General features: G+C 33.7%; 1 protein-coding gene across 3 annotated transcripts in view; it reads left to right on the top strand.

The window, feature by feature from the left end:
• FSTL5 (follistatin like 5) overlaps nt 1-14,810 on the top strand; it is a gene marked incomplete at both ends in the record, with an annotated part of 643,376 nt that overhangs the window by 54,070 nt on the left and 574,496 nt on the right. For 2 of the 3 annotated variants that reach the window (XM_082838714.1, XM_082838712.1), the window contains one exon: nt 11,785-11,815. In XM_082838714.1, the coding sequence (XP_082694840.1) occupies nt 11,785-11,815 (31 nt within the window). Of the gene's footprint in view, nt 1-11,781; nt 11,816-14,810 lie in introns of all 3 variants that reach the window. The other variant, XM_082838713.1, reaches the window with a different exon arrangement.

The following is a 14,810-nucleotide window of genomic DNA, read 5'->3' on the forward strand; positions in this document are numbered from 1 at the left end:
AGCAGAAATACACACCCAGGGAGGAGGGTGGGTGCCTGAATGAGGAGCACCGTGAAGAGGTGATTTAAATCACTTATATAGGACACTTCTTCCGGGTCGTTGTTCACATTTGGCCAATTATCTTGTTTCTTTTTTCACACCTGACTCATCTTAGGACCCTCCCCAAGATGCGTGTGCAACAATTTTCTAAGATGGATCCCACTGCAGAGGGCTGTGTGTGCATGTCCATACATATTATGGGGTGGCACCCCCTCCCTTTTTGACCCCCAAGGAGCCTTCCTGTGCATGTGCAGTTAGGGACATTTTCCTTGACCTTAGGGTGGGCACCTTATCTCTTTACTTCAGCAGAGCTCAGCTTCTGCCACTGGCTTTGTCCTTGGCGTGTCTGCGTGAGAACAAATCTTCAGTGTTACTCCACTTGACAAACACCAGCTGTCCAGCCCAGAGGCGCATCTATCTCCTACCTCATGATGACTAAGTTTTATGTGTATGTATACTTATAAAACTGTATTTTCTTGAGTTTTTGTGGTTTGAATTCACATCAACAGGACTGCTTTTGTTCTCATTCTGTTGATTAATTTTTCATTCAGTACTCTATTTTTAAGATCTTTCCATGCCATTTGATTATTGCTTCTATCTGTTGAATCCCCAGTCTTTACAAATCAGTTCTCCTAGTGATCACCACATCAATTGCCACCAATACCTTGTGCCACAAACAATGCTGTGGTGGTCATCCTCCCACCCTATTCCTTTATGGAACTTATGAGAATTTCTAAGCATTTAGAATGTGTGGTTGGCAGGGAATTATTCCTACTTTATTGCTCTGGTCTCACGCAAACAGTAGTGTGTCCTTTGTAATTTTATTTTTTCTTGAATTTTTTTTTCTAATATACAAAACATTTATTCCCTAACTATACAATAGAATTTATCTGCTAAAGTATTTGGGTCTCGGTATTTGGAAAGATAGATTTTTCATGGCAATTTCAGGCATTCTATTGTTGTTTTGTTTTTGTGTTGTCTTTTAAGATTTTACTTACCTATGCATGTTTTCTTTTTTCTTCTTATGCCATTTTGATATTTTGTACCTTTTCAGAAATATATCATTTACATCATTTACATTTACAAGATTATTAGATAAGACTTTTAGAATATAGTGCTTAAATATCCTTTACATTAAATGCCTATTGTCTGTATGTCCAACTTTTTTCATACCACATCTTCTTTACATTCTATCTGTACTTTTTAAATCAGTCTTGCAAAAGGTTTGTCTTATTACCAGTTTAAACTTTGTTTATATTCTTCATTTCTTTTTATTCTCTATTTCCTTGATACCTATCCTTTTTGTTTATTTTTATGCTGTTACTATCTTTTAATCTCTTAAGTTGAATGCATAGTTTGAATTTTATAAACTTTCTTGTTCCCTGATAATTAAAGCTATAAATTTCCCATGAAAGTTGTTCTTGTAGAGCTCCATGAATTTTGTCATGCAGTGCTTCCCTTTGCTTCAATCTAAATATGTCAGAATTACTTTATGGTTTCCTTTTTAATCAAAGGATTATTTAGTAATCCATTATTTAGATTCTGGATATAGGGTGCTAATTTCAGCATCATTTTGTTACTATTCTAACATTACTGAATATCATCTGATAAAATTATATGTATAATTTTCCCATTGGTTTTTATGAAGTTTCCTTTATGGGCTAATATACATTCAATTATTATAAATGTTACATATGTGCTTTAAAACAATACATTTTTTTCTTCATTCAGCATCATTTTGTTACTATTCTAACATTACTGAATATCATCTGATAAAATTATATGTATAATTTTCCCATTGGTTTTTATGAAGTTTCCTTTATGGGCTAATATACATTCAATTATTATAAATGTTACATATGTGCTTTAAAACAATACATTTTTTTCTTCATTCAGTATAGGATTCTTTACCTAATAGCTTGAGCTGATTCTCTTTAGAATTCATAGCTCAGATTATTCTTTGCTTGAATTTTCAGTTTCTGAGAGGTTGTTAAAAACCACACCACCACTTGTAGGTTTATTTGTAGATGTATCTACTTATATCTCTGTTGAATCATTATTTAATATAATTAATTTATATATTAATTCAGTGTTAAGTCTATTAGATGAATATATGTTGGTGATGGTTATATCTTCTTATTTTATGCGTCTTATTAAGCCTATATTTTCTCTCTAATTCCTTCACCATGCTTGTATATTTTTTATGTGCATTTTATCTCACATTCTAGTATTGCTATGCCAAATATCTTTGTTCTTATTTGGAATAGTTAGATTGATTGATATAGATATACATTTCTGTTCTTTTAAGTGCTTCTTGAAGACAGCATGTTGCTAGATCTTAATTTTTGACCCATCAGAGTTTTAAATGGTGAATTTAACTGTTTTTAATTACTATTATTACTCTTACATTTGGTTTTGTTTTCAACATCTTCCATTTATATTTCATGTGTTTTACTGTACTTTTATGTTCTATTTTTCTTGTTTCTTCCTTTCATTGTATAGATATAATTTCCTTTAATTGGTTTAAATGTTATAGTTTGGTTTTCTCATTATCATATAAAATCTCTACTTAAAACTCAGGTTTATATTCTATTTATCGATTTATTAACTTCCTTAACATTTATATCTACCCATAGAACAACACATACTTCACTTAGATTAGACTTCAATCCCTTTGTAGTCTACTGTCTGTTCTCCCAAAACACAAGTTGATAGTCTACATCTGTGCCTTTACCTAATATGCAACTAGCTTTTCTTTTCTTTTCTTTTTTTGTCCTTGTTATTTAGGCAATTACATACTTGTTGTCGTGAAGTTATTTCCTTGTCAAATTCTTCTGGAGTCTTTTTTCTCATCTTAATGAAATATTTTCTCAAAGAGTGACTTTCAAAGTGAAAGAGGAAAAAGTCACACCACAACAGTGAAGAACTCTGCTGAATTATTGACAGCCCAAAATATTGAAACCATATTTATGCCTAAAGATATTTTATTATAAACTCACATATAAATGTTAAAAAATTAATTTTAGTAATTTAAACATTTCATTGTCTTCTTATAAGTATGTTGCTATTGAGAAGTCTGATGTCAATAGAATTCTTTTTTTTTTTTACTATAATTTACTCTTTCTGGAATTTAAATATATATGTACAGTATATGTAATATATACATATACATATGTCACTGATCTCTTTATATTTCACTCTATGCAAGCATTTATAATTCATTTTCTTATATCTTAATTGATATGTTACAAACTCTTTTGATTCTAGATTAATTACATAGTGTGGATAATGTATTTCCACTATTTTTTCTACTCTTTCTTACTTCTATTTTTAGGTTTCTATTTTGCTGGAATCCCTATTAACAGTTGAAGGCACTACTAATTAGAAGCCTTGTATCACGTAACTTCACTGACATCTTTTCTAACACTCTTTCCAGGATTCTTTGTCTTATCTCACTTATACTTTGCTAATCATTCTGCTTCATTCTTCCTGCAGTTTATTTCATTTCTCATTTTATTATTTCAACTATTATACTGTTCAAGATTAATATTTCTACTTAGTTTTTCTCTATGATTACTTGTTCTCATTTCATTTACTGGAACATTTTCTTAAATATGCCCATCATGCTTATTTTAAAATTATAATTATCTCCTATGGTTTATGCTGTCTATTTGTCTTTATCTTCTAGTAATTGTATTAAGATGCCTAGATGTTTTGATCTGCAAAATCATGTTTGGGCATTGCTCCCTGTTAATCCTGATTTGATTCAAAAGAGAGTAAGAGACTGCAGTGTTAAGATCCTTAGACACCAAAGAACCATTTCTGATCTTCCCGGTACTACAAATGTTCCACGAACTCCTGTACTGAGAAGTTTACCTTTCAACTCTTTGAAAGGAACAGTGTTGTGAAGCTGTAATGCCCTTAGATTGTAATCCATAAATCCTGTGATCTTGAAATACAGTAGGTAGAGAAATACATCAGCAAGAATATATAATCAGCCAGCTCACTCCAGCTGGGGGCTTGAGCTGCACTGAAAGTATTCTGCTGACAGTGGGCTTTGGGGTTTTTGCAGCAGACATATGTGTTACAGTACCAGTGGAAAGGACACTTACAAGGCTTTTGTAGCTAGATAGAAGTGGAGGGAAGAGCAAATCTCCAAAGATTTCTATCTCTTCTCCAACCACTTCTTACTGGCCACCTACACCAGTCATGACAACCTCTGAACTTCCCAGTAGTTTATCATATCTTTTATAGGCTCTTACTTGCATGTTTTAATTTGCTTTATATATTTTTCCAAAGAATTAGCAGACAATAGGAGTTGAAAAAAATTTTCCCAGTTCACATCAAGCGTCTTAGCATCTTGCCAGCATCTCAGTTCTAACACTGCAATTTGCACTGTCCCAAGATCTTTTGTCTGCCCTCCCCACATAGGGTATACTGAGTGGGATAAATCCTCACTCTTTCAGCATTAGCCGACAGTGTAAATTTCCAGCTATCCCCTCTGATTGTGGACCCTATATCTCTGAGAGTATTTTTTTCAGCACATGTAGTTTATGATATTACTCAATCTCAACAGTCCCAACATTTTTGCACTACCCATTACTATAGTTTTCTTATTTCTACTTGTGTCTTCATTTGCTTAATGATTTTAAACCCTTGGTGACTTGAAACCCATAAAAGGTGTGGAAAGAAAATAATATGCCTAAAAAGATCTTGCTGTGGTTTATGACAAAGAGTGTTTTTCCTATTGTTTTCCTCTAAGAGTTTTATAGTGTCTGGTCTTACATTTAGGTCTTTAATCCATTTGGAGTCTATTTTTGTGTATGGTGTTAGGTAGTGTTCTAATTTCATTCTTTTACATGTAACTGTCCAGTTTTCCCAGCACCACTTATTGAAGAGGCTGTCTTTTCTCCATTGTTTGTTCTTGCCTGCTTTGTTGTAATTTAGGTGACATATGTGCATGGGTTTATCTCTGGGCTTTCTATCCTGTACCATTGATCTATAGTTCTGTTTTTGTACCAGTACCATATTGTCTTGATTACTGTAGCTTTGTAGTATAGTTTGAAGTCGGGGAGCCTGATCCTCCGGCTCCGTTTTTCTTTCTCAAGATTGCTTTGGCAGGAAGAGATATGGGGATATATGTATATGTTTAGCTGATTCGCTTTGTTGTAAAGCAGAAACTAACACACCATTGTAAAGCAATTATACTCCAATAAAGATGTTTTATAAAAAAAAAGATTGCTTTGACTACTCAGGGTCTTTTCTGTTTCCATACAAATTGTAAAATTTTTTGTTGTAATTCTGTGAAGAATGCCATTGGTAGTTTGATGGGGATTGCATTGAATCTGTAGATTTCTTTGGATAGTATAGTCATTTTCACAATGTTGATACTTCCAATCCAAGAACATGGTATATTTTTCCATCTGTTTATGTCATCTTTGATATCTTTCATGAGCGTTTTATAGTTTTCTCAGTACAAGTCTTTTGCCTCCTTAGGTAACTTTATTCCCAGGTATTTTATTCTTTTTGTTATGATGGTAAATAGGATTATTTCTCCTTCTGATTTTTCGTTGTTAATGTATAGGAATACCAGAGATTTCTGTGTGTTAATTCTGTATCCTGCAACCTTTCCAAATTCATTGATTAGTTCTAGTAGTTTTCTGGTGGCATTTTTAGGATATTCTATATATAGTGTCAAGTCATCTGCACACAGTGACTGTTTTACTTCTTCTTTTCCAATTTGTATTCCTTTTATTTCTTTTTTCTCCGATTGCTGTGGGTAGGACTTCCAAAACTATGTTGAATAAGAGTATTGAGAGTGGACACCCTTGTCTTTTTTCCTGACAAGCATTAGTGGAAATGCTTTCAGTTTTTGACCATTGAGTATGACTTTTTCTGTGGGTTTGTCATATATGGCCTTTATTACGTTGCGGTAGGTTCCCTCTATGCCCATTTCTGGAGAGTTTTTTTTATCATAAATGGGTGTTGAATTTTGTCAAAAGCTTTTTCTGCATCTACTGAGATGATCATGTCGTTTTTATTCCTTAACTTATTAATGTTGTCCATCACATTGATTGATTTGCATATATCGAAGAATCCTTGCATCCCTTGGATAAATCTCACTCGATCATGGTGTATGATCCTTTTAATATGTTGTTGGATTCTGCTTGCTAGTATTTGTTCAGGATTATTGTATCTATGTTCATCAGTGTTATTGGTCTATAATTTTCTTTTTTTTGTGATATCTTTTTCTGGTTTTGGTATCAGGGTGATGGTGGCTTCGTAGAATGAGTTTGGGAGTGTTCCTCCCGCTGCAATTTTTTGGAAGAGTTTGAGAAGAATTGGTTTTAGCTCTTCGCTACATGTGTGATAAATTTCACCTGTGAAGCCATCTGGTCCTGGACTTTTGTTTGTTGGAAGATTTTTAATTACAGTTTCAATTTCATTACTTGTGATAGGTCTGTTTATATTTTCTAATTCTTCCTGGTTCAGTCTTGGACAATTACACCTCACCAAGAATCTGTCCATTTCTTCATCGCTGTCCATTTTATTGGCCTATAGCTGTTTGTAGTAGTCTCTTACAATCCTTTGTATTTATTTTTTTTTACTTTTTTATTTTTTTTGTGGTATGTGGGCCTCTCACTGTTGTGGCCTCTCCCCTTGCAGAGCACAGGCTCTGGACGCACAGGCTCAACGACCATGGCTCACGGGCCCAGCCGCTCCGCGGCATGTGGGATCTTCCCAGACTGGGGCACGAATCCGTGTCCCCTGCATTTTGTTTAATATTTAAGAAATCATATCTTACAATCATGTATTTCTTTTGAATCCATACTTCTGTCCAGATTGTCTTTGCTAATCTTTAACATACTGTCTGAAAGGATCTGTTTGCCCATTTCTACTATTGAGCTGGATTTCATGTAGTCTATTTATGTAATAAAGATAGCACTTTGGGATTCTTCCAAGAAATGGTGTGGTATGAAGTAAAACGTGAATCGTCTGCTTTGATTTAGCTTCGATACGTAGCCAAATATATATTTCTTATTTTAAGACAAGACCACTTTGTCAGAAAACGTTTTGGAAGAATATTAAAATTGAGATATACCAAGAGATTGGCACTTCTTCTATTATGGACAAGACCTAAGTTTTCATAACGTAAGAATGGTTCTCAAAAGTATCATGCAGACAGGGTAAAAAATTTTTCTGACCTCTTAAGACTTATCACATAATTAAATAATTATAGTTTTCTTCTTAACATTTCCTCATTTAAAATATAAAGTGATAGTTTGTAAAATAAAATTGTGGATAATACATATTGCTTAGTGAACAATGCGATATTTTAGTGATAGAAACAAATTGGAACAGTTATTACTTTGAAAATCCTAAATTATACATATATGTGTATAATCACACACACACACACACACACATACACACACACACACTGACAGGGTTCTAATACACGTTTAGGAATAAATGAGGTAGTTTATCCCTTTTACCTTCCTACATTACAAGTCTGTTCCTACTCTTCTCAGTCCATAAATTAATAATTAATTTATCTTCTGTAAATGCAGGCTTCTTAAACATTTACCATTTGTAAAATTTTTAAGGATATTTCATTGGTAATTTATAATTACATACAATTGTACAAATAGAGAATTAAGTGTTAAGAAAATAATAAAATAAAATATCAGTGAGTGCTAAGCCTATTTGACTATAGTTAAAATAAGTCACTGTATATTTATGATGGCAAAACTCAGTTAGGATTTCAAAAACACCAAGCTGTTTTACTCAATTGACCTCACAAAAACCAGTGCATTTAAAATCTGCGCTATCTCCACAAATTTTTGACAAGCCATCCTACTTCACCACTCAGCAGACTTTCCTTCTATTACATAAAGAAAATAAATCATCACAGATTGAACATGTTTAATTCATCATATCAAACCTACAAAGCTCCTGCATTTATAACCATGCCTTCCTATGCCCACCGGTTACATTAGAGGAACTGGTGGTCTTTCTAACTAAATTTTTTCCCCACTTATGTTCTTTATCACATCTACTTTTTCAATAACCTTATAAAGTTAGTCTAATCATCTCTCCCTTTTATCTTAATCCTTTCCATTTCTACTATGTATCTCCTATCATTTAGACTTTCTCAATTCTCACTTATGTAAATAATATATTATAAATTTATACAAAATACAACAGAAAGACAAGTGAGCAAAACAAACACTATACCTCTGTGGACCTCCCTTCACTCTTCAGCTACACACCATCCTAGACCTTTCTTTCCCAGCTGTGTTTCTCTCATTCCATTTTTACCACTTCATATATTTCTCAATTACCCTCTCCTTCAATGAATAACTTCAGTTTTACTTCCAAGTCCAAGCACCATCAAAAATGTGCTTTCTTTTAAATCAGTGATTCCATATATGTCAGTTCATCTGAAGGGCGTTGCCTTAGATCTAATTTTACTAGAGCAGTCATAATAATTCTATACTATTGAAAATCTCACACTTACATAATATATTCCCTAGTATTCCATGATTCCATGCTCTCCTGTTTGTTCTCCTATAATTTGTCTATCCTTGCATTGTCTTTTGTTGGCTAATTCGACTTTCTATTTTTCTTATATTGTTTACAATATTCAGTTCTAGATCATTCAACTCTATTATATGTTCTCCAGATGCAGTACTGATGATTTATACATAGGCTGGTGATTTCTAAATCTATGAAACTTGTTAAAATATCTTCCATAAGTTCCAGGTATTTTGACCATCATCCTACTTTGCATCCTCAGAGTGATATTCAAAGTAAAATCACAGTCAAATATCAAACCCATGAAAATGTCAGGTTCTTTACTCTTAAGAGACAGAGAAGGATTATTTTAAGTGTCTAAACAACAAGGAAGATGGAGAGATGAAGAAGATGAGAAAGATGATCGAAGAAGTCAGGGAAGATCAGAAGTTTAGTTTTAGACATGATAAGTAAGCTGTTATTAGATAATCAAGCAGAGATGTCAAAAATAAAGCTGAGTCCTCAAGTCCATTCTCTACCTCTGCGTCTTTATTCCTGTCCTGACCATAGGTTCTTCATAACCATTTTTTTTCTTTTTAGATTCCACAGGGAGGGGGAAGGGTAAGCTGGGATGAAGTGAGAGAGTTGCATGGACTTATATATACTACGAAATGCAAAACAGATAGCTAGTGGGAAGCAGCTGCATAGCACAGGGATATCAGCTCAGTGCTTTGTGACCACCTAGAGCGGTGGGATAGGGAGTGTGGGAGGGAGACGCAAGAGGGAGGAGATATGGGGATATATGTATATGTATAGCTGACTCACTTTGTTATAAAGCAGAAGCTGGCACACCATTGTAAAGCAATTATACTCCAATAAAGATGTTAAAAAAATAAGTAAAGCCGAATCTTTGAATCTGTAGTACAATGTTGAGGATTAGCTAGTGATATAAATTTGAGAGTCCTTAGGAAAAGTATGGCACTTAAGGCCAGAAAAGTAGAAAAGATCACCAAAGGAATGAGGTGTATAGAAGAAAGTTAAGGGCTCAGTGTCTAGGAAACTAGTAGTTAGAAATTGAGGAGACAAGAAGGAATCAGTACAGGAGATAGAACAGGGGTAGCCAGACAAGAGAAAAATGAACAAAGCGGGACACTACCAGAAGGCAAGGCAAGAGGGATAAAAGTGTTTCTTATTTGGCCATCTTCCTTATCTTAGCGGTAATACCATTCTTCTACTGGCTTAGACACTTGAGATCACCCTTTTATGCACTGTATCTCACACCCAACACTTATTCTATCAACAAACCTTTCCAGCTCTAACTGATATTCCAACTCCACTGACACCACACCTTTCTGAGCCATTATCACCTCCCACCAGGATTCCTGCAATACCTTCTCTACTGGTCCCTCTAATTTTGTCCTTCCCTTGTTCAAACTATTCTCAATAGCCAGAATGATTCTACTGAAATGTAATTCAGATAATGTTATTCCTCGGAGAAGAAACTCTCAATGTTTTTTTCAGCTCTCTCAGTGCAAAAACCAAAGAAATAACCAGGGACCTCAGTGCTAGTCTCTCTGCCCCTGTTGCCTCCTTGATTGAACTTCCTACAAAACTCCCCTCACTCAGCCTGTCCTGTTACACAGGTCTCCTTGGTATTTTTGACAATGCCAAGACCTCCTGTATCTCAGGAAGTTTGCAGTTGTTTTTCTCTCCTAAAACATATCATCTCATCTCACTCAGAATTTTATTCAAAAATTATTTAACATTATACACCTGTGTAAAATTACAGTCATTCACTGCAAAATAACTCCTTTTAGCGTATATCTTTTTCTAAATATAATTTATTACCATTTATGTAATAATTAGTTTCCAAAAGGACATAATTTTTTGTCGGTTTTTTCATCCTTCATAGTCTTATCACTTGGAGCAGTGTATGGCACATAGAAGTGATCTATGCAAATTTGTTGAATGAATGAATGATTAAATGAATGAGAAAATGGCAAAAGATGAGGAGAGAGACACAGATTTTTCTCTTCCTCAATACCCACTTGGAAAATTTAAACCAGCTTGACCTAAAATTATGAAAAAATAATGTACTTTTAAAGCAAGGAATTTATATGTATATAATATACATAAATTTGTACTTCATACTTAAATTTTAGTTTAAATGAACAATAAGTACTCTAAATTAAAAATACATCAAAACTGAAAAAAATCAATTAATTAACAAAGGACAGTACATAATTTAGTCACAAAGCCTGGATGTGTTAGAATAAGAGACAGAGTACAAAGTTTTAGTCTAATAGAATTATACATAGGGTTGGCTGTTTCAGTAAATATACATTTGCCAATATGCATTTTTATTATCATAATCTGACTCTGGGATGAGTGCTTGCTACAAAATAAGTTCTTTATATTTTTTAATGTGTTTATAAATTTTACCAAAATTTATTGGCATTCATACAATTCTGCAGTTCTCTGTGTATGTGTGAGACATTTTGTTAGGAACATATTTCAAAATTATTTTTAGTATGATACCCTGAAACTTTTAGACAGAGTAAACCGTGCTTGAATATGAATCGAGAAGTTATAGAGTGCACAATTTCTACTTAAAAACTTGAAAGCAAGCTAATTCTTCTGGGGTTGCCTGGTAACTAATAAGGAGTATGTCAAATTGAAAGACAGGTCTGACTGAAGCAGCCTTGAATAAATAATACAATTGTTGTCAACTTTAGCCTCAGAGAAGCGAGACAGGGGTGAATTCTAAGCTAAACTGAAGGAAAGACTGTTGAAACATCTCGTGTTTTTTTTATTTTTAGTGAATTATCCACTGTTTGCCCTTAAACCTTTTTTCTCACTAAAATTTTATGATTAACATAGAGACATTGAAAGCAAATTCTGAAGATGTCATTGGAATTAAATGGAATGAACCAAGACCTTTTTAGGGCATAATAATTTATTTATTATTCATTAGGCATTTATTTATAAGTCCATATTCTTACAATGTATTGGTTTCTTAGAAAAATTTATGTCCACTAAGAATGATTACTGCTTTGATAAAAGATTTAACATAAGTATTTTTTAAGTTGAGAATTGTGTTATGGTAACTCCTGGGTATATGTACAAGAAAATATTTTTTGACAATTCTTTAGTTATAGTGATACTTTATATCAGCCTGTTGGTAAAATACTTACAAATTTTGAACTATTTTTGTTTTATTTCCAGCAGGAAAAAAGTCAAGAACGTTCAAGAATCAAAGGTAAGGAGTGACTGTTTTACGATCATACTTTTATACATTTGTGTAAGTATAGGAGAAGGAAAAAAAAAGACGATGCTACTTTGAAATTATAGTTAAAAGTGAGAAAACAGTGGGACTTCAAAATCTTCAACATGATTTTAAAACCATTGTGAACCCTTTGGGAATTCCCCAAGGCCATTGAAGATTCTCCATCAAGATTTCCTTTCTTCAGTAGTGCTTTTGGAAACTTCGACACAATTTTCTGTTTATTCCCTGAGTTGTTCTCATTGAATTCCTCCACCAACCATTGTCCATGGACTTGAGGACTCAGGGAAGGGGAAGGGTGAGCTGGGGAGAAGTGAGAGAGTGACATGGACTTGTATATACTACCAAGTGTAAAATAGATAGCTAGTGGGAAGCAGCCGCATAGCACAGGGAGATCAGCTCAGTGCTTTGTGACCACCTAGAGGGGTGGGATAGGGAGGGTGGGAGGGAGATTCAAGAGGGAGGAGATATGGGGATATATGTGTATGTATAGCTGATTCACTTTGTTATAAAGCAGAAACTAACACACGATCGTAAAGCAATTATATTCCAACAAAGATGTTTAAAAATAAACTAGAAGGAAGAAAATTAAAAAAAAAAAGAGTTGGTGTTCTGTCACATCTATGATTTAGCATATGAACCTTTTCAAAATACGTTTTGTAGAGACTGAACTAGTTAGTCGCTGCTATCTCACTTTATGTTCTCTGAAAAAGCAAGAAAATATGTATTTATATATTAAAAGTTGGTGATAGCCTTTTGTTTGGCATAGTCAATCCTAGTCAGACATAGGAAGGCTCTTTACACCATAAAGACCATCTTCAGTTTTGAAATGCACTCACTGAGGTAATAAATTACCCTGAGTAGATTGTAACCCTTCAACCAGGTGTTTCCATCAGTGTGTGCTCCTGCCAATCATAATGATAGAACTTCACAGATTTTTCCAGGGTTAGGCCTTCTGGTCTCTCCATTCTTATTCTGTGTTTTGGGCATCCTTGCCCACCTATCCCTTCCCCAAGGTGTAGTAGTCCAAGCCCGACAATGGAGCAAAGCACAATTGCCTTGTTTTGTTTTGTTTTAATTTATTTTATTGAAGTATAGTTGATTGACTATGTTGTGTTAATTTCTGCTGTACAGCAAAGTGATTCAATTTTATATACATATATATATACACACACATTCTTTTTCATTTTCTTTTCCATATAGTTTATCACAGGATATTGAGTATATTTGTCTGTGCTACAGTTTAGGACCTTGTTGTTTATCTATTTTGTATGTAGTAGTTTCTATCTGCTAATCCCAAATTCCTAACTTATCCCTTTGCCCACCCCTCTCCCCCTTGGCAACCACAGGTCTGTTCTCTGTGAGCCTGTTTCTGTTTTGTAGATAAGTTTATTTGTGTTATATTTTAGATTCCACATATAAGTGATATCGTATGGTATTTGTCTTTCTCTATCTGACTTATTTCACTTAGTATGATGATCTCCAGGTCCATCCATGTTGCTGCAAATTGCATTATTCTTTTTATGGCTGAGTAATAGTCCATTATATATATATCTCACATGTTCTTTATCCATTCATCTGTCGATGGGTATTTAGGTGGTTTTCATGTCTTGGCCCTTGTAATAGTGCTTCTATTAACATAGGAGTGCATGTATTGCTTTGAATTACAGCTTTGTCTGAATGTATGCCCAACCATGGGATTGCTGGATAATACGGCAGCTCTATTTTTAGTTTTTTGAGGAACCTCCATACTATTCTTCATAGTAGCTGCACCAGTTTACATTCCCACCAACAGTGTAGCAGGATTCCCTTTTCTACACACCCTCTCCAGCATTTGTTGTTTGTAGTCTTTTTAATGATTTCCATTCTGACCCATGTTTGGTGGTATCTCATTGTAGTTTTGATTTGCATTTCTCTAATTATTAGCGATGTTGAGCATTTTTCTTGTGCCTGTTGACAATTGTCCTGTTTGATTCCATTCTTTTGGCACAGGAAAATTTTTTTTAGAGTTTTTTGGAGTTATACACAAATAAATTTTAAAATATAACTGTGGAGAAAGCTACAAAGATTACATGTATTCCTGAAATGATGAAAGGATTGTTACACTTCTGAGGGTGGCTAGATTGATGATAGCAATTTTGCTTACTTAAGTCCAAATATAATCTTCACATTTTCGCACAACTGACTGACACAATTTTTTCCTTGTTTGGTCATCTGTAAGCGTCTATATTACTGAAGAATATGAAAAGACATACTTTTAAAAATATTGCTTGGTATATTTTATTCAAATGAATTATGTAAAACTGCCCTTTGAGGGATTCCCAAACTATGTTCTTTTTCAGCAAACTAAAGTATGTCTTGTTATTTTATATATGAAATTATTACATTTATTTTTCCTCAGAATACTCATATTAACTCAAAGTTTTGTACTTTTGTGTGGCAAAAGGGAATTTCTATTCTAAGAGGTGATGTGTGATGTTCATTTAAATGATATTTGCATTTTAAGCATACTGAGTGCACATCTTCCTTCTTATGGAGGGGCCCAGGGTTTCAGAATAATCTTAAATCATATTTATAATTCTGTTACAGTTGAAATAAGTTTAGTATAGCTTTCTTTTTGATGCTTTATCGCCTTGTAGTACATAAATTGTAACATCTGAAATAGTAGAAATTAGTTTTTTTTCCCAACTATTGGCTGGGAACATGTTTTCTTTTTATAATGTAATAAAATTTTCAAGATGATGCTTGCCACTTCTTTCATTGTTACTGGCTGACACATGGTTCAGAACCTTGACATAATGTCTGCTAGACTACTGAATTTTAAGTAGATATATGGTTACATCAGGACTTGTTGCCTAGCTCTGCTTAGAGGAACTCTACATTTTTTCTTGAATACTTATGGGAATCATCTTACAATATTATCTTACTGGAACTTATGGTCATTTAAATATTTTAAAATCTATATTAAGAA

This window comes from Leucopleurus acutus (assembly GCF_964270905.1).
Source record: "Leucopleurus acutus genome assembly, chromosome: 4".
Taxonomy (NCBI): domain Eukaryota; kingdom Metazoa; phylum Chordata; class Mammalia; order Artiodactyla; family Delphinidae; genus Leucopleurus; species Leucopleurus acutus.